The 25,873-nt window shown below is 43.4% G+C and overlaps 1 protein-coding gene across 3 annotated transcripts; it reads left to right on the forward strand.

Moving 5' to 3' along the window:
• MCM5 (minichromosome maintenance complex component 5) lies at nt 1-25,873 on the forward strand. 3 transcript variants are annotated; one of them, XM_061638990.1, is made up of 17 exons: nt 1-185; nt 799-974; nt 1,485-1,611; nt 2,787-2,915; nt 3,459-3,631; nt 5,813-5,968; nt 7,111-7,277; nt 8,253-8,424; nt 11,378-11,489; nt 13,147-13,290; nt 14,933-14,998; nt 15,457-15,633; nt 16,394-16,506; nt 18,131-18,259; nt 20,691-20,833; nt 22,901-23,028; nt 25,512-25,873. In XM_061638990.1, exons 2-17 carry the CDS (start codon nt 808-810, stop codon nt 25,611-25,613), a joined length of 2,205 nt encoding a protein of 734 aa, XP_061494974.1. In that variant the 5' UTR covers nt 1-185; nt 799-807; the 3' UTR covers nt 25,614-25,873. The 3 variants fall into 3 exon arrangements, with proteins under 3 accessions (XP_061494974.1, XP_061494976.1, XP_061494975.1); XM_061638992.1 differs by lacking the exon at nt 1-185 and adding an exon at nt 299-405; XM_061638991.1 differs by lacking the exon at nt 1-185 and adding an exon at nt 412-501.

The raw sequence follows: 25,873 nt of genomic DNA on the forward strand, positions 1-25,873 counted from the left end.
GCTTGACTCTGAAACCAATCACTAAGGCCTTAGGTCATTTTGCCCAATGGAAGTCAACTGTGGGTGACAGTAGGCGGGCAGATAAACTTTTTTTGTTACTTTTTCCCGCGAAAACGTCTTGCGTTCTTTTCTTGAGTGGGGGAGGTTTGTTTTCCCAGGAATCGAGTCCGTGGTTGGTTAAGCGGGTGAGTGCCCGAGGGGTTGCCAGCCGGGAGTAGTAGTAGTGGTGGTGGTAGTAGTAGTGGTGGTGGTGGGGGGAGGAGGCGGCCTCTCGCTTTCTTTGTGGAGAGGTAAGCGGGTCTCGGACAGCTCTTTCCCGTCGGCACTGGCAATGTCGGATGTGAGGCCAGGAAGCGGCTCCTCGATGCCTATATAGAGGCTTTTATCAGCGCCGCGTATTTCCTCGTGAGCATATTATGGCATCCTTTGGGGCTGAAGACAGCCTGATAATCGAAGGCGTTCCTTTTAATCATTGATAACCGTTTATAAAGCTCCTTAATGGTATACAGTGGTTGTATTTCATTTTTTTAAAAAAGAGAATAAATGAGACCCTCAGATTTGCAACCTTAAAATGACAAGACCATGAGGAAAAGGGAAAACACCAAAAAGGAGCGGGAATTGGCTTTTGTAGCTTGGCTGGTGTTGGTGCTGAGAGGGGGATCTGCTTTGCATGTGCTCAGATGCACTTTTAATCTTCTTGGACGCTCAGCTGTACTGAACCTTGAGTCAGTTTAGGTCCTAGATGCCAACCCATTGTACTTTTTTGACCCCTTGCCACCCCTTCCTTTTTCTGCACAGTGAGGCATCATGTCTGGTTTTGATGACCCTGGCATCTTCTACAGTGACAGTTTCGGTGGGGACCCAGTAGCAGATGAGGGACAGGTCCGAAAATCGCAGCTGCAAAAACGTTTCAAAGAGTTTTTAAGACAGTATCGGGTTGGAACAGACCGGACTGGCTTCACCTTCAAATACAGGTGCCTATAAATTTTCTTTCCTTAGCATATTTTAGAGCTGTTTGACTTAAAGGTTTCAGTCTTAATGAATTCAGTGGGACTTCTGAGTAGATATGTATAGCATTGTGCTGTTAATGTACTCCTGATTTGGATTGGTATGACTGCATTATTTAACACTTTTATGTATGGTATTTACATGCTGCCCTGTTCTTGGGGTCTCGTGGCACCTTAATGGCTAACAAGACTTCTTATGACCTGAGCTTTCATGGACTCAAGCCATCTGACAACGTGCTACTGGGGCCTGTGATTGCTTTTGCTGCAAGAGAGTAACACAGCTTACCATCTGGAAAGTTTTTGGGGCAATTCACAGTTCAAAAATAAATAAATAACAATAAAAACAAAATAACTATGAGCACAGCAAAAAATTAGCCAGCTTGGTATAAAGTTTTAACAAGCCTGTGCTAGGATGAGAGCTTGCAGCTTTTAGTCCTGCCAAATCTCATTGGCCTCCTTTATCTCACCGTATCTCAGAGATGAGCTTAAGCGCCATTACAATCTGGGAGAGTACTGGATTGAGGTGGAGATGGAGGACTTGGCAAGCTTTGATGAAGACCTGGCAGACTACCTGTTCAAGCAGCCTGCGGAGCACCTGCAGCTGGTACGTATAGGACAAGGGTGGAGAAGGGCTGGGAGAAAGGCATGGTGAGTTGGGCATCAGGGTTCCACAAGTGGGAATATCGCAAAAACATTGGCAGCCAGCTATGCCCTCCTCTAGAACCCTCCATTCCATCTCTCCATACCCCCCCCCCCGGTCACTTTCTGTCTTTCTCATTCCACCAGTGCTCAGCATGTTCAGGGGTTTTGTAGAGCTCCTTTATATATATGTAAAATGTGTATCACATACCTTAGGGATCAGCCAAACATGCTGATACCTCCCTTGTACATCCCCTTGAAGATGGTCCAGAGGCTGCAGCTACTGCAGAATGCAGCTGCTAGGATGGTAAGTGGTGCAGTTCGATGGGATCATGTGTCACCGTTCCTTACAACACTGCACTGGCTGCCAGTGAGTGACTGGTCGCAATTCAAAGTGTAAGTACAAGTGTACAAGGCCCTAAATGGCTTGGGACCCAAGTACTTAAAAGAGCGCTTTCTCCAGTACCAATCATCTGAGTCCCTATAATTATCAGGAGAGACCCTGTTGGTTGTGCCGTTAGTGGGGGTTGCCCTGGTTAGCAGTGATCCACAACAAGGCCTTCGCAGTGGTGGTTCCCCATTTTCCCATAAAGCCCTCCCTAGTAAGGTGTACCAGTTTCCTGCATTATTATCTTTTAGGAGAAATTGTAAAACTTTCCGGTTTACTCAGGCATTTGGTGGCTGAAAGTGCTGACTCTAGCAACCCTGAAACTATTAGTTTGAGAGTAAGTGATTGCTTTTAAGAGTTTTTGTTTTTAGAAGGTTGATTTTAGCTGTTTCTATTTATTTATTTATTTTATTTGTATCCCGCCCTTCCTCCCAGCAGGAGCCCAGGGCGGCAAACAAAGCACCAAAACACTATAAAACATCATAAAAACAGATCTTAAAATACATTAAAACAAAACAGCATTAAAAAAGAGAAGTTTTAGAAGTTTTAATTGTATTGTTTTAGTAATGACACGCTTACTGCCCTGGGCTATTTGGAGAACGGTGCAGGATATAAATTTTAAAATAAATAAATATTTCTCAGTGGCCCCATTTTGTCTCTGCTTCTGTTGACACTTAACACCTGAGTTTGATATTAAAGGGAATGATAGTCACTGGCTTTTGATGTTTTGAGTAGTGTCATTCTTTTTCCAGCTGGAGGAAGCAGCAAAGGAGGTGGCTGATGAAGTAACACGTCCTCGTCCAACAGGAGAAGAGACTCTTCAAGATATTCAAGTCATGTTAAGATCCGATGCCAATCCAGCCAATATCCGCAGTCTCAAGGTGCGCTGGATTTGCTTGGGGGGATGGAAGCTACACTAGAGTATTTAAACATGGAGAAGCCATTTGGAAAATCACAAAAGATGGCTTGATTCTGAGTAGTGAGTCAGTAAAAGTGGGCTGACCCTGTTTTTTCAAAACCAAAACTAAGGTGGCTTCCCTCTGCATCACCCTCTCTGTGTTAGCAGGTAAACATTATTATATACACATAGAAACTACCTTAGGAGATCTTAATTTCTGCGGCCTAATGTTCTACAATTCTCAGCTTCAAAAACAAAATTACATAAAACTCAAATTCCGTTGTGGAGAAAATAATGCAAATTGGGCATATTTATTAAATGTTTTGTTTTGCACTCTTTGTTTTGTTCTTCCCACTCCCTTAGAAAATGGAACACTTGAGTTTTCTAAAACTGATTTTGTTAAGTTCTGGAGAGGAGAAGCTGGATTTGTACATTTCTTGCATTTGGCTTGGAATGCTTTTGTGCAGTGTCAGAGGTGTCCTTTGTAGCTAACGCACAGCTGTGGCTTCTTCCTCTTGCTTTGCAGTCGGAACAGATGTCTCATCTGGTGAAGATCCCAGGAATCATTATTGCTGCAACTGCTGTGAGAGCCAAAGCGACCAGGATCACCATCCAGTGCCGCACCTGCCGGAACATCATCCCCAACATTGCCTTGCGCCCTGGCCTGGAAGGATATGCTCTTCCTCGAAAGTGCAGCACGTAAAGCCAAAAGTTCCTTTTCCAAATATTTCACAAGTTTTGTGGCTTGTTTGTTCCATCTTGCATGCAAAATCCTCTTATAGTGCAACCCTACATCTGTTTACTCACATGACTGCAATTGCACTATTTGGGGCTTAGTCTCGGGAAATGGGAATTTAGAGGAAACTCTTGGGAAACTGGGTAAAGGGCTGCAGCCTTACAGAGCACACCAAACTTCCTACTGCCATCCCTGATGCTCTACAGAATCACAGAGCCACCACTCCATCCATACCCCACGTTTGGTGGCAGGTGGGGGCAGGAAGGTCAGGCCTGATCCTGTGCTGCCTCCAGGCTGGCACAGTGATTGAGCCCAAATCTGGCCTGATGCAGGTTGTGAGTGCATTTGGGGATCCAGTGGATCCCGAATCAGCTCATCACCACCCATGGAAATTCCTGTTTTGGAGCTTTCCATTGAGGTCTGTTGGTGGGGATATCATCAGTGGGCCTTCTGCCTGCCTGCACATTCAGCAACCAGCTAGACAGCAGAAGCGAGCGTGCCTCTGGTCAGTCCAACTCCCCCACTCCCCAACCTGGCATAAGAGGGCTTTGGATTGCAGCCTAAATCGTTTGTTTTACTACATAGTCCTATGCATGGTCACTCAGTAAGTCCTACTAAGTTAAATAGAGTTTATTCTGAAATAAGATTGCAACCTTGGTTTTGTCTTTTAATAGGTTTCCTGTCCTTTATCTAAATTCTTTGTGATGCTTCTTTCCTGGAAATTCAGTTCCATATTAGCAAATGTCTCTTAAGTGCTCAACAAGCACCTTGAAATTAAACACAGCTAGCCCTGTGAGCAGGAGCTTTTAGTCAAGAGCTAAAGGGTAGGATTTTGGGGCAGAGGTCTGGGTCCTCACTCAGCAGAATGAACAGGAGGGCCTCCAAAGTGAAGCAAGGCTTGCATACCTCCATTCTTTTCACCCAAGGGTTGTGAAGGTGGTTGAGTGATACACATTACCGATTAAGGGGGGAGGGGCTAAAATTAACCTAGTTGTACCACTGCAAAAGAGAGCCAGTGTGGTGTAGTGGTTAAAGTGTTGGACTACGACCTGGGAGACCAGGGTTCGAATCCCCACACAGCCCTGAAGCTCACTGGGTGACCTTGGGCCAGTCAGTGCCTCTAAGCCTCAGAGGGAGGCAATGGTAAACCCCCTCTGAATACCACTTACCATGAAAACCCTATTCATAGGGTCGCCATAAGTTGGGATCGACTTCAAGGCAGTCCATTTCCATTTACCACTGCAAAAGAACATGTAGTGGATTGGGTAAATCAAATCTCACATGGGTAGATCTGCTGATGTGAGTCCTATTCTGTTTTGGAGGCCCCATCTATTTATCCTTGTATGAAAACAGTGTTGGAAGGCCTGTGTTCTTTATCTTCTTCCCTTCCAGCCCTCTTTCTTCTTCCTGTGGGGACCATGATGGCTGAAGTCTCCACCTGTTTCCCCATTTCTAACCATGCCTTTGGCTTATGCTGTATCCACAAGAGCATTTTTCAGCATCAGTCAAAAGCTATCCAGAGCTCTCCCTTTATTTTAGTTGACTGGTGCAGACTTTGGATTACTCTTCTTTTTTACCTCTGCACAGGTAAAAACCCAAGCCCGTATATTTTAGCATGCCCGGCTGGTATCATTAGCGGCTTGTGCCTTAACACTGGTGTGACAGTGAATGAGGCCTGGTGAATATATAGACCCCACTTGAAGCTGAGGTGTGTGGGTTCACATCTTGCCTTGGGCACACCAAGTAATTTTGGGCAAGTTCGCAGACTCTTGGTTGCATTTTCTCCTAATCGGCAAAATGGGAATTTTCATGACCTGCTATACAAAGTTGTTTTGAGGGTGATCTAGACAAAGAGCCTAGACAAAGCGAGTGTGGTATAGTGGCTAGAGAGTTGAACTGGGATTTGGGAGATAAGGGTTCAAATCCCCACTGGGTGACCTCGGGCAAGTCACTACCTCTCAGCCTAACCTTCCTGACAGAGTTGTTGTGAGGATAAAATGGAGAGGGGCAAGTCACGTACACCACTTTGAGCTCCTGGGAGGAGAGGTGGGATATAAATGTAATAATAAAAGATTATACACCATACCATGTAGTGTCTTTTAATGTACAAATCTGTTCCCATCTTCCCAATTTCTCTTCTTCAGGGAGCAGACAGGCCTAGCAAAGTGCCCTTTGGACCCATACTTCATTGTTCCAGACAAGTGCAAATGTGTGGATTTCCAGACACTGAAGCTCCAGGAGTCGCCAGATGCTGTCCCTCATGGGGAGTTGCCCCGGCACATGCAGCTGTACTGTGACAGGTGATGCCTCTCTAAATATCCCTCCCGTCAGCTGATTTACATGGGCAACTTGGTTAAGAGGAAGGGGTCATACCTCAATGGTAGAACACATGCTTTGCATTGCATGCAGAAGGTCCCAGATTCAGTCTTTGACATCTCCAGGTAAAAGGACTGGATAGCAGGTGATGGGGAAAAACCCCTCTCTGAAACCCTGGCCAGCCACTGCCAGACTCTGCAGAACAGGGATGGCTAATTTATGGCCCTCCAGATGTTGTTGGACTACAACTCATCTCTCACTATTGGCCATGCTGGCTGGGATTGATGGGAGTTGGGAGTCCAAAGATCAGCCAGCCATTTTTATGATCATTCTGTAGTGTTTTTGTGATATTTTATGCTTTTTGCATTTGTAATTTTTGTTGTAGACCATCCTGATATTTATGATGGGCAGTCTATAAATATTTTTATAAACAAAATAAGCAGCTTCTGGAGGGTCAAAAGTTCTTAATCCCTGGTGTAGACAGTAATCTAGATGGACCAATGATCTGATGATGGTATAAAGCAGCTTCCTATGATTAATCTGTCATTACTAAGCACTAAGTGGAACATTTGAGTTGCTTCAGTTGTCCTCTGTGTGTCTGGCTCTGCAAACGTGGGGAAACCAAGATGCCAGAGCTATGACATCTTCAGTGTACTATGGGTGAAAGGGCAGTTGGACTTGTAAGTAGAGGTATAACAGGATTGTTCTATATATAAAGCTATATAACAATCTGGAAGGAACAAAAAGTCCATTTTCTAGTCCAACTCCCAGCACACTGGGTCAACTATCCACTGACAGTGCAATGCAGGCCACAGCAATTGTGGCTGGCTGGCTTGCTCGTGTGTAGAGTGTGTGTGTTGGCAATAATTATAACATTGTTGGCATGTTGTTAGCCACTTTAAAACCTCAGAGATAAATATGTAACATGGAAAAGTAGCATAAATATACCTTGTAATAAATAAGATTACAAATTTGTGTCTCCTGGCCCAATTCTGCAATACTTGAGGCTTGCGTACTCACTATAGCAAAAGTGAAACTGTGTTTGTTGTTCAGGAGGAAACAAATTCAATCTTATAGTTTCACTTTTGTTTTTCTCCCTTGCTTACACTAACCATTCATTTTCCAGGTATTTATGTGACAAGGTTGTCCCTGGAAATAGAGTTACCATTATGGGCATCTACTCTATCAAGAAGGCTGGCCTTACTAAGAGCAAGGGCCGGGATAAAGTCGGCGTGGGCATCCGAAGCTCTTACATCCGTGTGGTGGGAATCCAAGTAGATACTGAAGGCTCCGGTAAAGCTATTCTCAGAACACTCTGTTCCTCGTTCGGGGTTCTGAACAATATGGTGCATTTTTGTATTTCTGTTGAGTTTAATCACCTGTTAAGGAATGCTTTGGTTTGAAAGGCAGATCTTTGGCGTTGAGGCTTAGTGGAAAGCTGTCTCAAGTTGACCTGGGGAATTGCTGGCTCATTACTCAAACTCTTGCCCACTATGCTAACTATGGTACACAGTGTATTAACAAATCAATGAAATGATAGCGCCTATACCCGTGGCTATTTAATGCAAATAACTTGGTAGAATAAATAGAAGTTGTCGTGTTCTTGAAGGATGACCTTATTCTATGTACGCTCACTCAACCACTTTGATTTGTGGAACCGGCACTTTTACAAGTGCCGCATAATGTTCGTTCTGCACTGGTAAGGAATTGATCTCTTAGTGTGGTAGCTCCTATACTCTAGAACTCCCTGTCCATTGGCATTAGGCAGGTGCCTTTACAGTACTCTGCTTTTGTAGTTTAGGCAAGCCCACCCAGACAAGTACATTTGACATGCATTTTAATCGCTGCCTTTAGCTTATAATGTAGATTTTTTAACTGTTGATTTTTATTTTTAACTTTTGATTTTATTTATATTTTAATTTTTTTAAAAAAACTTGTTTTTAACCTATGACTTTTATTGTCCTTTTCTGTGTATATTTTAGATCCTTTGTAAACTGTTTAGAGGTTTTATTTACAATTAAGCCATATACAAATTCTGTTAAATAAATAAATATTCTCCATTACTGCCACTTGTGCCATGCTACAATATCTGGGTTCTCATCCTGGGACTGTGACCTCTCCTGTGTGAAATATGGATGAAATGCTTCTAAGTGTACAAAAAGAAATGCTAATGTGTGGGGGAAAATATTAAAAGCATTAGTTTGACATCGCAGCAAATGCTTACAATACTTAAAATCATGTGTTTTCTGTTTTTCCCCTCCTCTCTAGGACGCAGTGTCAGTGGCTCTGTGACTCCTCAGGAAGAAGAGGAGTTTAGGCAACTCACTTCCATGCCCAATATTTATGAGGCAATTGCCAAGAGTATTGCTCCCTCCATCTATGGTAGTAGTGATATCAAGAAGGCTATTGCGTGCATGCTCTTTGGAGGCTCTCGGAAGAGGTATTGGCAACAGGCACGGAGTAAAGAGCAAACAGAAAAATACAGTCAGAAGGAAGAGTGGACCTTACATGTCCCTCTCTTCCCATCTTACAGGAGAACAGGCTGTTCAGCAGTTTCCTTTGCATTTAATATATGTTGTGACTGTTCCTGTTGGGCAGAGTAGGGCCATACCAGAGGTATATTAAAAGGGCCACATTAGTCATGATCCTTCTTCACTGAGCTAAATAGAATGGCTGACAGAGTACCCCTGCTTCTGGCATAAAATGGCCTTGAAGCTCTTGGAAGCTGCATTTGGCCAGATGGAATTGAAAGACGTCCCTCTCCCTTAATAAACCCAGGTGGTGAGTACCGACGAATGGAGCCAAAACTGAGAAGCGAGACTGGCGCCTGCTTTCTTGGGAGAACCAAGATTTACAGAATTATAAAAAAATCCTTTTTTTAAAAAAGGAGGGTTTTTGCATCCTAAGATGGCCCTTAAGATGAAGACTGAAAATGCTCATTAACCATGGAAAGTTGAGTGTTGGTGGTTGGAAAATGAAACCAATAAACTGAACGGTGGGGGTGGGAGTGGAGGGCCCTGGTAGAGCCTCTAATACAGTGATGAGGAACCTGTGGCCCTCTAGACATTGTTGTTCTCCAAGTCCCACTAGCCCCAGTTAACATGGCCAAGAGTCAGGGATGGGGTTGTGATGCAGTGACATCTGGAGGTCCACAAGCCCCCCATCCCTGTTCTAATAGCTTACAATATCCTGGAGCAGGGCATGGCTGGCTGCAACCCTGGAGAGGAGCATTCTTTTGAGGAGGATACATTGCAGCATTTTATTTCAGGTCCTACTTACAGTATCCCTTGCCACGTGGCAAAGTGACTTGCTCAGTGTTCTCTTGAGCAGATGAGATGTTAATTAAGAGAGCGGGATTTCTTTCTCTCAAGTTACAGGATGCTGCTCAAGCTGTTTGCTAGATATATTTTTTTTTCAATTTTTATTCAGATTTTCAAAACCAAAGCAATACAAAAAGAAAAAACACAAATCAATAACTAATACAATAAAAGAAAGAAAAAAAATTAAAATATTGACTTCCGATTTGTCGTAGTTCAGCTGTAAGTCTATAATATATAACAAGCCTGTCTCTTAATAGATTATAAAATCACCTTCCTCCAGCGGTTATCTTAATTGGTATCAAATCTCATTAACATCATATCATTTTATTCTTCCACAAAAAGTCAAAGAGAAGTTTCCAATCCTTGAGATATATGTCCATCAATTTTTTTTCTAGATAAACATGTCAATTAATCCAACTCATCAAGTCTACTAAGTCCAGTAATTTCAAATCGCTCTTCTTCCATTATCCGTGTTGGATCCATCTTCCATCTTTACGCACCCAATAATCTTGCTGTCATAGTCATATAATAAGAGTCTGATAGGAATTTCCTTTATCACAGATATTTCCTTGCCATCAATTCCGAACGTATCACTGAAGTATTGCAAAGCCGCATCTCTGTTCCTCTTTTTTACAGAATACACTAGCACATCTCTTGAAGATTTTTCCATTGACACAAAACAGGGATTAATTCTGTTAACTTTCTCCATTTCAAGTTCCATCAAATCCTTCCAGTCCAGGAATTTTTTTGAACCGATAATATCTTTATCTCCAATCTCTTCATCAATTCCTTCAGGGACAGCGCTGAGTTCCAAACCGTAATATTTGTCTCCAGGATCCATCACAGCCAGGAAATCCAAATCTTTTTCCAGGTCCATATTTAATCCAATCTCCATAGTTTGAACCTTGCCTTTAATTTTTCTTTCTTCCTTTTTTGGTTTTCCAGATCTATCTTTATTCTCCTTTCTCATAGAATCCTGAATTTCTTTCAGCTCCTGTCTCATTTCGTCAAATTCAATTCTCAACGCTTGACTATTATTTCTCAGTTCTTGTTTTATTGACTTAATCCCATTCATTATTTTCTGAAACATATCTAAAGATAAAGTCCCTTCTTGTACATCCATGATCTTCTTAATTGTCATTCTTAAAACCAAAGGAACAAAACTCCTTCAATTTTCAATGTCCCAAGCAAAGAGCAGTTTATTTCTTTATCCAGTTACAAAGGAGTTAATCTTTCAAACCAACTGACGTCACACTCTAGACAGCCCTTATCTCTTATATGCCCAGAAGTGCAAAAACAGCTTTAGTTCACAGCGTCCAAATAACTAGTAGCAGAAAGAATGAGCAGATTTGTCAAAAAAAAAGAAAAAAAAGTAGACCAGAAAAAATAGTCCCAGACATATATTACACAAAAGTCTTATAAATCAAAAAGATTTTTCTTTTGTCTTCCAATCAGAAACCCCTCATCCGTTGTAATCTTTAGAATGCTAATTTCCATGTCAGCTTTTTGCAATTAAAAAAAAGATAGGCTATTTTTATTTTCTTCCCCCTTAGTTCCATGAGTAAAAGAGAAAGTTTTGACTCACCCAGGTTTTCTTAATTGCTGGTTCTTTGACAAATCTCTTTAGCTGTATAGATAACAAAATAATGAGCGTAGACAGGAGAATGCTTGCCTGTTAGGCCGTTTTTCTTTGAAGAAAAAAAAAACGGTTCACTTATTCAGCTGAGCTAGCTAGAAATCCTAGCTCCATCCGAGCTGCTGGAAGACCTTCTTTCACAGACAATTCTGACGAATTCCAGTCTCCAGCAAACACAACAAAGCTGTGTGGGAAATCTCACGTTTCTTCCTTATCCGGAAGAAATTATCCCCAGTCAAAAAAAACCCTTCTGACTGGATTTAAAACTGAAAAAGTTTCATCCAAGACGGGAGCCCGTCTTAGAGGCTGCACAGGCGGAGGGATCCTCCTGGGAAGTCCGCTGTTTGCTAGATATATCAGTGATCTTTTGGGTGGGAGGGTGCTGACTTCCGAACAAATAGATCATTCTCTTACTTTTTCTCTGGCTTACTCTGCAGGCTTCCAGATGGATTGACCCGTAGAGGGGATATTAATCTGCTCATGTTGGGAGATCCTGGCACAGCCAAGTCCCAACTGTTAAAGTTTGTAGAAAGATGTTCACCCATTGGGGTAAGTGTCCCAGGGCACAGTTGCTTAGTGCCACTTTGAGACTTCTTAAAATCAATCAGTGCTACTTTACTGCACCACAAAGAAATTCTCTTACAATACATTGTTATTAAATTTGTATTCCGCCCTTCCTCCCAGTAGGAGCCCAGAGCGGCATCAGAAACATGATGGACGTTGGTAACTGCTATCAGTAACCCATGCTCTAGTGTCCTCTTGTTTGGATTGTTGCAATGCGCCCTATGTGGACTGCCCTTGAAGACAGTCCAGAAACTGTAGCTAGTTCAGAATGTGGCTGCTAGGTTATTAAGTGGGGCAGTGATATGGGATTATATACCACCTATCTTAAATGCTTTGCACTGGCTGCCAGTATGCTGCCAGGCTGGATTCAAGGTGTTAGTAATGGTTTACAAAGTCATATGGCTCAGAGCCCAAATAGCTGTAGTAGAACCTCTTCTTATGCTTCCCAAGTCAATTCTTAAGATTAGCCACAGTGGCCTTGAACATGTTAGTTTACTCTAATACATGGAGAAAACAGCACAAAGAGTAACTAACCATGTGATCACAGGAATATCTTAAGCTGTTTGGGGAACTCTGCTAAGCTTTTTACATCAGCCTTGCAATTAAAATAGTAGTCTTCCTGCTCAGACATATGGCCTTTTACCCTGGTCTTTGACACCTGACATGTGTTTTAGGATCCACCCTATTTTGGGATTTTAAGTTGTTTTTAAATGGTTTTTAATGTCAATTTTTAAAATTGTTGTAACCTGTCCTGTAAACTTTGAGTGAAGGGTGGGTAATAAATGAGGATCTGGAGAGTGAAGAAGGTTCTCACAGGTGGACACCTTGTAAGTGTTAAGCTCGCCTGTCTTGCTTTCCTCAACATAAAGTGGATTCCTGTGACTGCTGAAGCTGTGGGTTTGCAAAAGTGAAAGTGAACATTTGAATGGCTTTATGCACATCTCAACTGCAAGGTTGTTGAGCCATGATCTGGACTTGTTGCTGTTAACCTGACCAATGTAACTGGTTCTTCCTCTCTAGTATCCACCATATGTTCTCCTGCATTTGAAGGCTGAAATCTTTATTGTTGCACTAGTCCCCCTCTCCACCTGTCAACCTTCCTCACCCTTATTGCCTTCCACCCATAGTCTTATGATCCAATCATGAGGCAAGCTGAATGTGACTGATTATTATTCTCCAAGGCTTTTTATTTTTACATTCCAAAAAATACTCTAACAATGTACAAAAATAGAATATGAAACATAATGCAAATCAGAAAACAATGTTAAAAACAAGAAGCCAACAAGAATTAAAAGCTGAAGAAATAAAATGGACTAATTTGGAAAGGCTTGGGAGAAAAGAAAAATTTTCAACTAACATCTGAAATACAACAATGTGGCGGCTTGCTTTGCTTCTAGGGGAGAATTCCAGAGAATTGGCACGACAGCACTAAAAACACTGGCTTCCTGTCTTGCTCTGTGTAAGCTGGCCTGTTTTAGAAAGATTTCCTAAACCGAAGTTTTCAGAATTAACCTCCTATTGTCTTCTGTAGTTGTGGAGCAGACCAGGTGTTGACACCTGTGTTGCACAATGATTTTCCATGTTATGACTTGTCAACAGAATATTTGCACAATGTGATATGACATGTTTTCCCTCCTTTTAGGTGTACACCTCTGGGAAAGGCAGCAGTGCAGCTGGTCTAACAGCCTCAGTGATCCGAGACCCATCGTCACGGAGTTTCTTCATGGAAGGAGGAGCCATGGTGTTGGCTGATGGAGGAGTGGTTTGCATTGATGAGTTTGACAAGGTACAAATGGGATGGACCAGCAAAATCCTGTGTGGCAACATACAATGGCCGAAGTATGTCTCCTGCTAGGCCAGCCTCTTCCAATCTAGAACTGTCCACATGTTTTGGACTAAATCTCCCATCCTGCCTGAATGTTGACCCTGCTGGCTGGGACTGATGGAAGTTGGAGTCCAAAGCGTCTGGAGAGCACCAGGTTAGTTTTTAGGATGCCACAAAAAGATAAGGGCAGGCCAGTCTATTAATACAAGTAAGTAAGTAAATAAATACATAATCTAAGTAATATAAGCAGGTGGCTAGAGGCTAACTGGCCTAATAAATTTAATAATAATAATGTCACTGAATATTTTTGTCTCAAGCAACTTAGAATTTTTAAAAACATCTTCATATAACATTTATAATATATCAGAGATAAAGAAGTATTAACTAAAAATGCTCATAGAACAAAAACATAAAAAGGACACATCCTACCCCATCCAACTAAAGATGAACACCAAGTAGAAGCAACATATTTGGGTGAATAAAAACATCTTCACCTGACACCTAAAGATTGATAGTGATGGTGCCAGGCAGATGTCTCTGGGGAGAGCATTTCACAGTTGGGGAGCCACTACTGAAAAGATCTGATCTCTTGTTGCCACTCTCTGTATCTCCCTCAGACGGGGCACAGGAAGAAGGACCTCAGATAAGTAACCAATGAGTAAGGACCTCAGGTGAATAACCAGATTCAGAGTCAAACTTGACTCCCAAATGAGAATACCTGCCAATTGCATTCATCCCCGAAGGTCCTGTTTATGCATCCCATTGCCTTCTGTGGTGCATTTGACTGGAACATGGGACAGGGCTTTTTCAGAGGTGGCATTCAGATTGTGGAATTTTCTATAGAGTTGTCTGGCCTTCTTTGCTACCTTTTAGGCAGATGATGATAACGTTGTTTCACCAAGCCTCTGATTTAAATTGTTGTTTTTGTTTTATGCCCACTACTCTGATTAGTTTTATCCAGCTCTGTTTTTGTGGTTTTTATGTTCCTTTTATATGGTTTTGTACTGAATTGTGTCCTAATGGAGCTTTTGATGCTGAAAGACAGGACATAAGTGTGTTAAATAAAGGAAAAGTTCAGGTGTACTGTATAACGTGCATTCCTAGAGTTTTGTCATAAAATGACAGAAAAACGGAGTAGTAGCCAGCATGGTGTCTTCCAGATATTGTGGGACTCCTAACTCCCATCAGCCCCAGCCATGATGGTCAGTCGTCAGGGATGATGGGAGCTGTAGTCCATCAACATCTGGAAGGCACCATGTTGGCTACTCCTGGTCTCTAGTGGAAATAGTTTGACCAGCAGTTCAAAACTATGTTCTGTTGAGCATGTCAGCATTACAAAGGCTCTTGATTGGGCAGAATGGTGCAAAGTTTTTGTCTTGTTCCATGTTTTGGGGCATTGATCTGCTGCAATTTTTGCGGCAGCAGCATGAGCCAGGGGTGAGAGATGGGGTAGCATCTTAGACAACTGGCACGATGACTGAGAGAGCCGAAAACAGAGTAGACTGCTTGATACTCTCTTCTTCCAATCCTATGAGAAAGCTGGCTCTGTAATTGTTTTGGGTTCTTTTTCTCCCCCCCCCCCCAAAAAAAATCTTTTTTTAAGATGCGTGAGGATGATAGAGTGGCTATCCATGAAGCGATGGAGCAGCAGACCATCTCCATTGCCAAGGTGAGCTTCATTGCCAAGGGAGCAACAGTCTTTTTGTTTTTTAGAAAAATCAGCTTTTATTATTAAATTCGTTCCACAGTGTATATCATATGATTATATAAACGAACAACATTACTGTTACTCCTCCTCCTCAATTTTTTGAGTAGGGCTTGCAACCTCCTTATTTAAGCATCTTTAGTGTGTGAGCCTTATTCTTTAACCTGGTGATTCCTTTAAATTGTAAATACCCAATAATACGGGCTTAACTTCTCCTTACTGGGACGTAGAGAGAGCTGATGGGTTTCCAAAGTGACTTCAAGCATTAACTGTAACCTATGGGCCTGGTCTCCATTCATCCAAGTTTTCAGAGAAGGACTTGGCATGGGGGTTTACGCATCCATTTATTTTGCAGTACTTACTAGCATGCTTCAGACTCCTACTGAGATTAATCTTCTTTTCACCTTGGTGTGTGTATGCAGGCTGGTATCACGACCACCCTAAACTCACGCTGTTCTGTGCTGGCAGCTGCCAACTCTGTTTTTGGGCGCTGGGATGAAACTAAAGGCGAAGAGAACATAGACTTCATGCCCACCATTCTCTCCCGATTTGACATGATCTTCATTGTCAAGGATGAACACAATGAGGAAAGAGACATGGTAGGTGGGCTGGATAGTGGTGCAAGGGGATGGTGCTGTAGGTTTGCCTGCTTGGGAAACTAACTAATTGTAACAGCAAAAAAGAGACTATGTCTTCTGTCATAATCCTGGTTTTCATCCATTTGGCATGGCAGAGCACTTCTGGAGAAAGGATAGGCACTTATTTTATGTATTTCATTACATTTATATATCCCCTTTCCTTCATGGAGCTCAAAGTGGAGCACATGGCTCTCCCCCTCTGCACTGCACCCTTACAACAACCCTGTCAGGTAGGTTAGGCTGAGAGACAGTGACTGGCCCAAGGTTACCCAGTACGCTTCTTGGCTTGACCAACAGTATGTCCACTGGCATCCCCTCCTAGGTAGCGTAGCTTCCTTGATTAAGATTTAGTACTTCCTAAGGGTGGAAGGCTAATATCCCAAAGCCAATGTGAACACATCCTGTGTTCGAAGTCCCATCTCTGCCTTGAAATGTTTTGCTACTTGCTGAAGCCACATAATCTCTCAGCCTCTGGCATGGAAATATTGCACAGCTCTGCTGCACAAGCTGAGTTTATTTGCAAGACTGCAGAACATGTTGTAAACTGAAATGGCTTCCACAAGGATCACTAATAGTAAGGCAGAACAGAGCCATAGTTAGAACCTAGCCTGCACTTGTTTAAATTATTTTTGGATGGTTACATGTCTCTTGCATGTTTACAAGACTCTTGTTTTTGTGTGCTTCATGCTCCCAACCCTCCTGCTCTTTGTTGCATCCCTAGACGTTGGCCAAGCACGTGATGTCGCTGCATGTGAGCGCTCTGACACAGACTCAAGCCGTGGAGGGTGAGATTGAGCTGAACAAACTGAAGAAGTTGATTGCCTACTGCCGAGCGTGAGTCAGTTGGGAAATTGTAGCACAGACATACAGGAAGGATGGTGGGAACTTCTAGGGAGCCTACAGAGTGGGCTGAGATCCAACTGGATGAGATACATAGTTGCAATGTTTTTCTCTTCATATTCTTTTTAACCCAAAGCAACCCGAAGAGGCTGTCAATGTCAGCAGAGTACGCACAAGGGGGAAAGGGGCTGCTTTAATCTCCATTCCCCTAAAACCACTCCCAACTGGTTTTTTATCTGCAGGTAAAAACATCTGGTGGGATTCCATGACAACATCATTATATTCATGATAACTTTTCCATATAAGTCTTTGTGCTAAAAACACTGTCCACCTCAGCTTTAATAGCTCAGAGTGAGTTCTTTTTCTACTGTAAAGCAAACTAAGGAGTGCCATTGAACATATCTTTATACCAGGTGTGGTAAACCTTTGGCCCTCTAGAGCAGCCTTTCCCAACCAGTGTGCCTCCAGATGTTGTTGGACCACAATTCCCATCTTTCCTGACCATTGGCAATGCTGGCTGAGGCTGATGGGAGTTGTGGTCCAACAACATCTGGAGGCACACTGGTTGGGAGAGGCTGCTCTAGATGCTGCTGAATATAACTCCCATCAGCCCTGGCCATTGGCCGTCCTTGCTAGGGCTGATGGGAGTTGTCATTCAGCAACATCTGGAGGGCCAAAGGTTCCCCACACCTTTATACCACCACCCTCCATTCCTGTCCCTCCCAATATTTTCACTATCACTTTTCATAGCATTGCATTCCTCCATCAACAACCCTATCCCACAAACCACAAGGCAAAGCCTTCCAGAACTATTTTATTTTATTTATTTAAAATGTTTCTATCCTGCCCTTCTACCCTACAATAGGGCACTCAGGGCAGCTACAATAAAATTGCACACATATATAATAAAATACAAAATAAAAAACACAAACATTACAGTAAATTAACATGTATAAAATACAATTAAAATACATAAAATGCATTATGCATACGCATACACACACATACATGTATATATGTGCATACACATAAGAGGGAATGAGAATAAAAGAACTTAAAAGATAAAAATAAAAGAGAAAAAAACTTAAAACAGTGTCAGGCTGACCCGTCAGTCCCAACCAAAGGCTCTCCGGAACAAAATAGTTTTTACAAGTTTCTGGAAAACCATCATGGAGGGAGCAAAGTGGGCTTCTTGGGGCAGAGAATTCCAAAGTCTGGGAGCCACAATTGAAAAGGCCATCTCCCACACGAAGAGTAACTATGTGAAGGGTATATCATTTTGGCAACCTTTTGTAACTCACGTATATCAAAGTTTAGGATCTGGAATGTAGGCTTACTGCTTAGTTGGCTTGGGTCATGCTACTGGATTTTATTACTATGGTGAGCTATCAGAGATGCTGTGGAAAAAGCTGAATCATATCTCTAAAAATCTGCTCCAGTTTGTAAAGCTCCTCAAATGCATAAAGCTATTTCTAGCTCGTGGTTGAATTGCATGGAGGCTCCTCCTAGGTGGGTGAGATTGGAGAAGATCTATGGCGGAGCCAGTTGGCAGAGTTGTCTGGTATAACTGCAAGAGTTTGATACTCCGGTTTCTGAAGCTCTGCAATGCTTCCTGCAGGAGGTGTGGCCCTCGTCTTTCTGCAGAGGCTGCAGAGAAGCTGAAGAACTGCTACATCCTCATGCGTAGTGGTGCCCGTCAGCATGAAAGGGAAAGCGACCACCGATCCAGCATTCCCATTACAGTCAGGTAAGGCGACAGCTTGTGGTTTTGGGGTGATGGAAAGGAATGAAACAATGCCGCAAAAGGATGGACAAAGAAGCCATTTGTGCTATTAGGCCAGGCTCCCTTGAGTGAGGACAATGTAGATCCATTGCTGAGACCAGATGTTCGCTTTTATCCTATGGACAGTTGTGTTGGATGAAGGATGCATATCCTTTTGCTGGGTGCTTGGAGCTAGTGGGGACATGGATGTCGCATGGAGGTTCTACTCAGGGAGCTTGTCTGGCTGATTTTGCTTGGCCTGGACCAGGAAATGGAGAATTCTTCCATCAGACCAGTGTCATGATGAGGGGAAGGGAAGTTTGTCTGTCTGTCTGGACTAGGTCTTGCCGAGATGGCAAAGTTGTACCACTTCTGACTGCATGTGTAGAGAGCTTTTCATGACTGAATGTTCTTGACCCAGGAATGGGAAACTTGTGGCCCTCCAGATGTTGCTGGATGGACAGCTCTCATAATCCCTGACATTGGCCATGCTGGCTGGGACTGATGGGAGTTGCAATTCCATTATATGCGGAGAGTCACAGGTTCCCCATCCAAGCTCTACCATTTTTAAAAAGAAAACCCTTCTCTTTATCATTTAGCTGCTTTATGTCCAGGGTTTTCTATTTTGCATAGAGGAGCATTCTGTGATGGAAATCCACCACCCATATGCAATCTGTAGTGGCACAATGCAGACTGAAGTTTACCATCTCATTGAGAACTTTACTATTCCTTATGGGGCTCTGTAAAGATAGTTGTGTTTCTCTATCATACTACCAGTGATGGTGTTCAAAGTGTGTTCTCCTTTCGGGAGGAAAGGCACTCCATTAAGCTTAAGAGCTGCCTTCAACTTCTAGTGCTTGAGGCTGAAGGGCACATTAATTTTTCCCCACTTCCTCAAAAAAAAAAAAAGCTTAGGGCTAGTCCCAGCAAGAATATGAACCTTGGCCTATGTTCCAGCTACAACAGTTGCTACTGCATTTTGGCTCGCAAATGTACAAGTTAGGGCATATCCTGTCCTCCAAACTGACTTAATTGCCATCCTGTATTCTCACCCTCTATGTAATTTCCACCCTTTGCACTCATGTTAGGCATCTGTTTTATTTGTTTCTCCAGAGAAGTTCGTTGCCTGCCCGTTTCTGGAGTTTTGGGAGAATTTTAAAATGTTCATATGAAGCTGCCTTATCCTGAGATTATTGGGCTGTCTAGCCCAGTATTGTGTTCTCTGACTGGCAGTGGTTCTCCATGATCTTGGGCAGAAGGTTTCTCCATCACCTGCAACCTGAGCTTTTTTTAACTGCAGATGCCAAGGATTGAATCGCAGACCTTCTCCATGCAGAATATGTGCTCTGCCACTTAGCAGTGGCCTCTCCCACTTTTAGAGCTATGGAATGAGTAGAGTGTGTGCCAGCATGGCTGTTACTGTTGAGTGGGGTTTTGTCTTTCAGGAGCTTCCTTCTTAGGATGGGGGAGTCCTGTGTGTCATGGCTATCTTATAAGAGGGAGAGACAGGTAGTCTTCAGATTCTTTTGTGTGCCGTTTTGGACCACATTTACACCATACATTTATTCCACTTTAAATAGTCATGGCTTCCCCCAAAGAATCCTGGGAAGGGTAGTTTGCAAAGGGAGCTGAGAGTAGTTAAGAGACCTCCCTATTACCCTTGCAGAACTACAATTCCCAGACTTCTCTGGGAAGAGGGACTGATTGTTAAACCACTTGGGAAACTGAACCTCTGGGAGGGGCATAGTAGTCTCCTAACAACTCTCAGCACCCTTCACAGACTACACTTCCCAGGATTCTTTGGGGGAAGTCATGACTGTTTAAAGTGGAAAAATAGTGAAATAAATGTATGATGTGAATGTGGCTTTGGTCTATGGAGCATGGGCTGTTTTTCAAACTCTCCTTTTAGAGTACAGCCTCTCACAAGTCTAGAGTGCCCAAGGAGCCACATCCCTCTCCTTCCACGCCCACCATTGCCCGCTTGGGGTCTGTGCAAGTGCTTGTGAGTACAGCTCCACTCTCGAGTTCCTTTCATTGGTGCTAGGCAGAGGACTTCTGCCTGCACGGGTTCAAGGCTACAGTCTTGCCTCCTGTCCAGCTAACTCCCTCTTTAATATGAGGTAGGGTTTGGCTGTTGGCAATCTTAGCATTGTCCTTTAAATGATCTGCTCTTCCAAAGTTTTTTTTAAAAAGCGGGAGAGGTAAAGCCTCAAAAAGAGGAAATAAGGAAGTTTATCAGAAATCACCACTGCCAGTTGCAATTTCCAATAAGTATTTCTATTCCCAACTTTTTGGATGCTTTTTCTTCATAACTTTCCAGTGTCCTTGTTCCTGCCCCCTTTTTTTCTTGTCCTTTCCTATTCAGTTCTTCCACCTGCTAGATTTTTTTTAAGGAGCTCCCATTTGTGTCATGCAGACAGCTGGAGGCCGTTGTGCGGATTGCAGAGTCCCTCAGCAAGATGAAGCTTCAGCCTTTTGCCACCGAGACAGATGTTGAGGAAGCCTTGCGGCTCTTCCAGGTGTCAACGCTTGATGCTGCCATGTCGGGCAACCTCTCAGGTGAGCCGAGGAAATGCAACTCGCTCCCGCAGCATCAGTGTCCCTCCGGAGGTTGCTTTGTATTCACAGTCAGGCTGGATAGATACAAACATGCTCCTCCCGGAGGAAACAGCAATAGATAGCCAGTGTTTTCTCAGCTGTTCTTATATGGTGACAGTGGGGGTTCTTCCCCAGTCTGCGTCTGTGTTGGAATAGCTTTTTAATTTTTTTCAAACTTTTTTAAAAAAAATAGATGTTTTTAAACCTTTTTTAAAAATGTTTTGTTTTAATATATTTTAAAATCTGTTTTTATGATGTTTTAAAGTGTTTTTAGTGCTTTTGTTTGCCACCCTGTCCTCCTGCTGGGAGGAAGGGCGGGATACATATAGAGAGAAATAAACAAACAAACAAATAAATAAATAAAAACCACATAATTATGGCTTAGTACTACTTGAAGAGCTGGTATAGTCCCATGGCTGAGAAATGAGCTAGGCTAAGAGTGAGCTCTGCTTCAGATCTTGCTTCTGCCATGAATTTAGTACCTGGGTTTAAGCCAGGGGTGGAGGATTTTTTTCAGCCAAAGGGCCACTTTCTCTTCTGGGGGCCACATGCCAGTGGTGAACGGGGCCAGAGGCAAAAGCTTGCAGAGCAATAAATGTGATTTATTTATTTATTTTACATTTGTCGAGTAGGCTAGTTTCTTCACAATCACGCACTCCTCTCTGTACCTAGGCAAGCAAAAGGCGTTATCAGAGATCAAGGACACATTTTAGCCAGGCAAAAACGCTGAAGAAGAATGCAAAGCAGGGCTGGGAGGCTGAGTGGCCTGGAAAGAGCCCAGAGGGCCAGATGGAAAAGCCTGGAGGGCCACATTTGCCCCCCTAATCCGAGAGTCCTCAACCCTGCTTTAGGCAAACCATTTTCTCTTGCTTTTGCCCAAATCTGCAATATGATGAAGATACTGACTTCCAAGATTACTTTAAGGACATAATCTATTCTATTTTATTTTATTCTATTTATTTTATTGCATTTCTATCCCCCCTTTCTTCCTAGGAGCTCAAGGTGGCGTACAAACATGGTTTTCCCTCTCCTGATTTTATCCTCACGACAATCTTGTGAAGTAGGTTAGGCTGGGAGACAGTGACTAGCTCAAGGTCACCCAGTGAGCTTCTTGGCTGAGTGAGGGTTCGCACCCTGGTCTCCCAGGTCCCAAGTGAAGTGCTTTGGACAATCTCTTAAAGTGCTACACGCATGCCTAAGTGTTGTAAAGGATGGATCCATGAGAAAAATAACTTGAGTGAAATCTGGTCCTCCTGATAAGGCACTCATTTTGAGATGGGGATGGCTCAGCAGGATTTACCGAAGGCTCTTCTTATGTTCTTGCCTTGCTTCTGGATGTCAATTGCGTCCTGATTGTACAAGTTTACCAAGAGTATTGCTTATCTGCCTGCATTTACCAAGGCAGGTCTTAGGAGTGACACAACTTAATATTTTAACAGTGGGCCAACTTTACCAAATATAAATGCTGTGGTAGTTCCACCTTCAGCAAAACTGCAGATGTGTTAAACTGGTTTGCTCCTTACATCTTGTCTGCACGTACGTGTTCCCGATGAAGATTGGACAGAACTGCTCTTGTGAATACAACATAGGAAGAGGAACGTAGGAAGCTGCCTTATATCACTGGTTCATCTAGTTCAGTACTGTCTACACTGACTGGCAGTGGCTGTGTAGGGCAGCCTTTCCCAACCAGTGTGCCTCCATATGTTGTTGGACCACAACTCCCATCAGCCTCAGCCAGCATTGCCAATGGTCAGGAAAGATGGGAGTTGTGGTCCAACAACATCTGGAGGCACACTGGATGGGAAAGGCTGGTCTAGGGTTTCAGGCAGGGGACATTCCCAGCCCTATCTGGAGATGCTGGGGACTGAACCTAGACCTTCTGCATGCAAGGAAGATGCTCTTCCACTGAGTGACAGCCCTTACCCCCAAAATGTACTGTGTTAACTGGGAGGTGTAGTGGAGCCCAGAGATCTTTGTAGTAAACTTCTGTAGAGAGAAATGTGTTTAAATGGAGCATCTCTTTTCTAGGTGTGGAGGGTTTCACTACCCAGGAGGACCAGGAGATGCTGTCTCGCATTGAAAAACAACTCAAGCGTCGCTTTGCCATAGGCTCCCAAGTATCTGAACACAGTATCATCCAGGATTTTGTGAAGCAAGTGAGTTAAGCAGGGCATGCTGTTGGCTTGAAGGCCTAGAACAGGCTTGCAAAACCTGTGACCCGCCAAGGCCAGAATGGCAGCCATTGATAATCCACCTCTGCAGTCCCAGGAAGGCAGCAAAAAATTAGAGGCTTGCATAAGCCAAGAGTTGCATTATCAAGAGATGCTGTGCAAGCTCTAATGTGTGCTTCACAAATTTGGCTTGTTGAGTCTCAAGTTGTGCATGCCTGAACTAGAGCGTCTGTGGATTTTTCCTTCCATTGAAGAAAACCTACCTGATCCCCTTAAGGTGCTCATTCACCTTTGCTCGAGAGCAACAGACTTGGGGAATGTTTGTTTTAAAAACAAACACTTTTCTAGCAGCTTTCAGAGCTTCTTCATCTTGCTGAAAAACCTTAAGGTGTATGTTTCCTGAACCTGTAATACTTCACACTCTGGGATTTTGTCTGTCTCATACCCACTTGCTCACTGTTTGAGGTCTTATGTAACCAAGCCTAGATATAACGCCTCTTTTTTTAAAAAAAACATAAGTCACTTAACCCAAAATGAAATGGAAAACTCAAGAGCCTCTCATAGTTCAGGGGCTCTTCACTTCCTCCTGTTAAGACCATGTCCTGCTTACAGGATTCCCAGAGGCATCTGGGTGCCCACTGTGGAAAAAGGTTTTTGGGCTGATCCAGCAGGGCTCTTATGCTCTTACTTTGTTTCTGATGCTCATTAAGACCTGATTGTGCAAGTCATCTTTGAAGCAGATTAAGAAGGTCTGTTAACCAAGTCTCCATGTGAGCAAGCCAGCATATGTCCAAAAACCAACAGTTTTTGTGCCTTTGGAAGCAAAAGTAACCCTGCCACAGGTCTGTATGCATTAGTGGCTGGTGGTCCTGTGCAGATGGGGCTGTGCTGCCCTCCTGGCTTTCCAACACCATATGTCGTTGTTGCTTATCAAGGGGGGGGAGCGTGCTATGCGGGAAGCTCACTGTGGCACAACAGCAGGATCCCCAACCATACAGCCCCACTGGTTATTATACTGGTCTGAATAGCTGGCTTGTGATGAGCAGGTTGGGGTGTGCATCTCTGCTGTGCAGACTCAGGCCATAGTGGCATGTATCATTGGTCAGTAAGGAAATAGTTTGGAAAAACTGCCGTGGCATCCTTAGGGCCATGGAGGAGTTTTCTCATACTTGATTAACTGTTAGAGCTATACGACAATGGAACCAATGACCTAGGGAGGTTCTCCAACACTGGAGGCATTCAAGAGGCAGCCAGATAGCCACCTTCGGGTATGATTTAATTTGATTCCTGCATTGAGCAGGGAGTTGGACTCGATGGCCTTATAGGTCCCTTCCAACTCTACTGTTCTATGATCCATTTACCCTGAGCAAGCACTGGGATGAGAGAGAACAGCTGCCTATACTCGCTTGCCTGTTAAATTGGCCCTGGGCATGTCATCTTTTTGAATTGGGGGATCTAATCAGGACTCACGTACACCATGCCACATTCTGCCCTATGCATCAACCGTCATTGGATCCTTCAATCCTGTTCAATTTGCTCTGCGGCAACACAGTAGAATAAGGAGCCAGGCACGACCACAGAAAAACCACAACCTCAAAACTGTAACTGAAACGAATATACTGGCTTATTGATGTACAAACCTAAATGGTATTATAGAACTGATAGAACAGAATATAAAACAAAGATATGAATGTACTTTAAAGTATCTGAAAGAACTAGGATATATTTTTGCATAAGATTAATGGTGTTATAGGAATTAAGATACATATGAAACAATTGAAAAGTGTGTGTGTGTGTGTGTGTGTATACACACACATCAACTGGGATCAACTGGGGACTACTTATTAAGCAGCTCTGTGCTCGTTTGAAGGAAGAGAGCGGAATAAGGCATGACTCCCCACAGAAGAACATGGCTTTTGCCTGCAGAAGAATCCTCCGCAGGGCTGAGTGGGGCCCAGGTTCTCCTCTCCTGCCCCTCATCAGTGAAGATGCATCTCTGCACACCTCCCATATCCACATCTAGCTCTATCCCTTCTCTGTTGAGGTTACTTGAGCTGGATGGGGATATAGGAAGTGTGATCATCCCATCAGGCCTTTTCTCCTGAATGGCCTATCTCCACCAGCAGCAGAGAGAGGAAAATGGGGAGGGGGCTCTCTGTTGCTTTTTCACACTATGAATAATCATGTCCTATAATACATAGATAGTACAGAATGGTAATAAAAAAGGAAGCAGCATTTGTCCTCTGCCTCACCCCTTTCCCCCCTTCAGACCCAGTGCTGTGCTCCTGTTGTATTTCAGAGGCAAGGCTACTCTGTAGAGCAAAGGCTAATCTAACCACCCTGCATGGTAAATTCACCCAGAAACTGGCGTCTTAACTCTCCCAACGTTCTGCTTCCTAGTCCAGCTGTTGTTTTTCAACATAATGGGCTTCACAGAACCTCTCCCTGCCCTCTTGCCTCCTTCCCAGAAATATCCCGAACATGCCGTCTACAGGGTGCTGCAGCTTATGATGCGCCGTGGCGAGATCCAGCATCGCATGCAGCGTAAGGTCCTGTACCGCGTCAAGTAAAACTCCAGTAGATTGGCATCAAAGTTCTGTGAGTCTTCTTAGGCTACCTGCCTCCCGTCCCTACAATGAAAAGGAACCTGGTGCATCTACATCCAAAAGACAGACACTCTTCATGGCATGAAGCTTGGCAGACGCCAGAGATGAGAACTCTTGATTTCTACTATTTGTTTCCGTTTCCCCATTAAAAGTGTCACCATGATGTTTTGCTTGAACATTAAAAGCCTTTTAGTTGCATTAAAACTTAAACTAATAAAGTATAA

Source organism: Rhineura floridana, chromosome 8, assembly GCF_030035675.1.
Source record: "Rhineura floridana isolate rRhiFlo1 chromosome 8, rRhiFlo1.hap2, whole genome shotgun sequence".
NCBI lineage: Eukaryota > Metazoa > Chordata > Lepidosauria > Squamata > Rhineuridae > Rhineura > Rhineura floridana.

What these genes read in the sequence shown, in the direction of transcription:
- MCM5 (XM_061638990.1), top strand. Translation starts at nt 808, where the DNA reads ATGTCTGGTTTTGATGACCCTGGCATCTTCTACAGTGACAGTTTCGGT. An exon ending in CTGCGGAGCACCTGCAGCTG is followed by an intron (nt 1,612 to 2,786) that starts GTACGTATAGGA and finishes TTCTTTTTCCAG; the next exon opens with CTGGAGGAAGCAGCAAAGGA. An exon ending in ATGCAGCTGTACTGTGACAG is followed by an intron (nt 5,969 to 7,110) that starts GTGATGCCTCTC and finishes TTCATTTTCCAG; the next exon opens with GTATTTATGTGACAAGGTTG.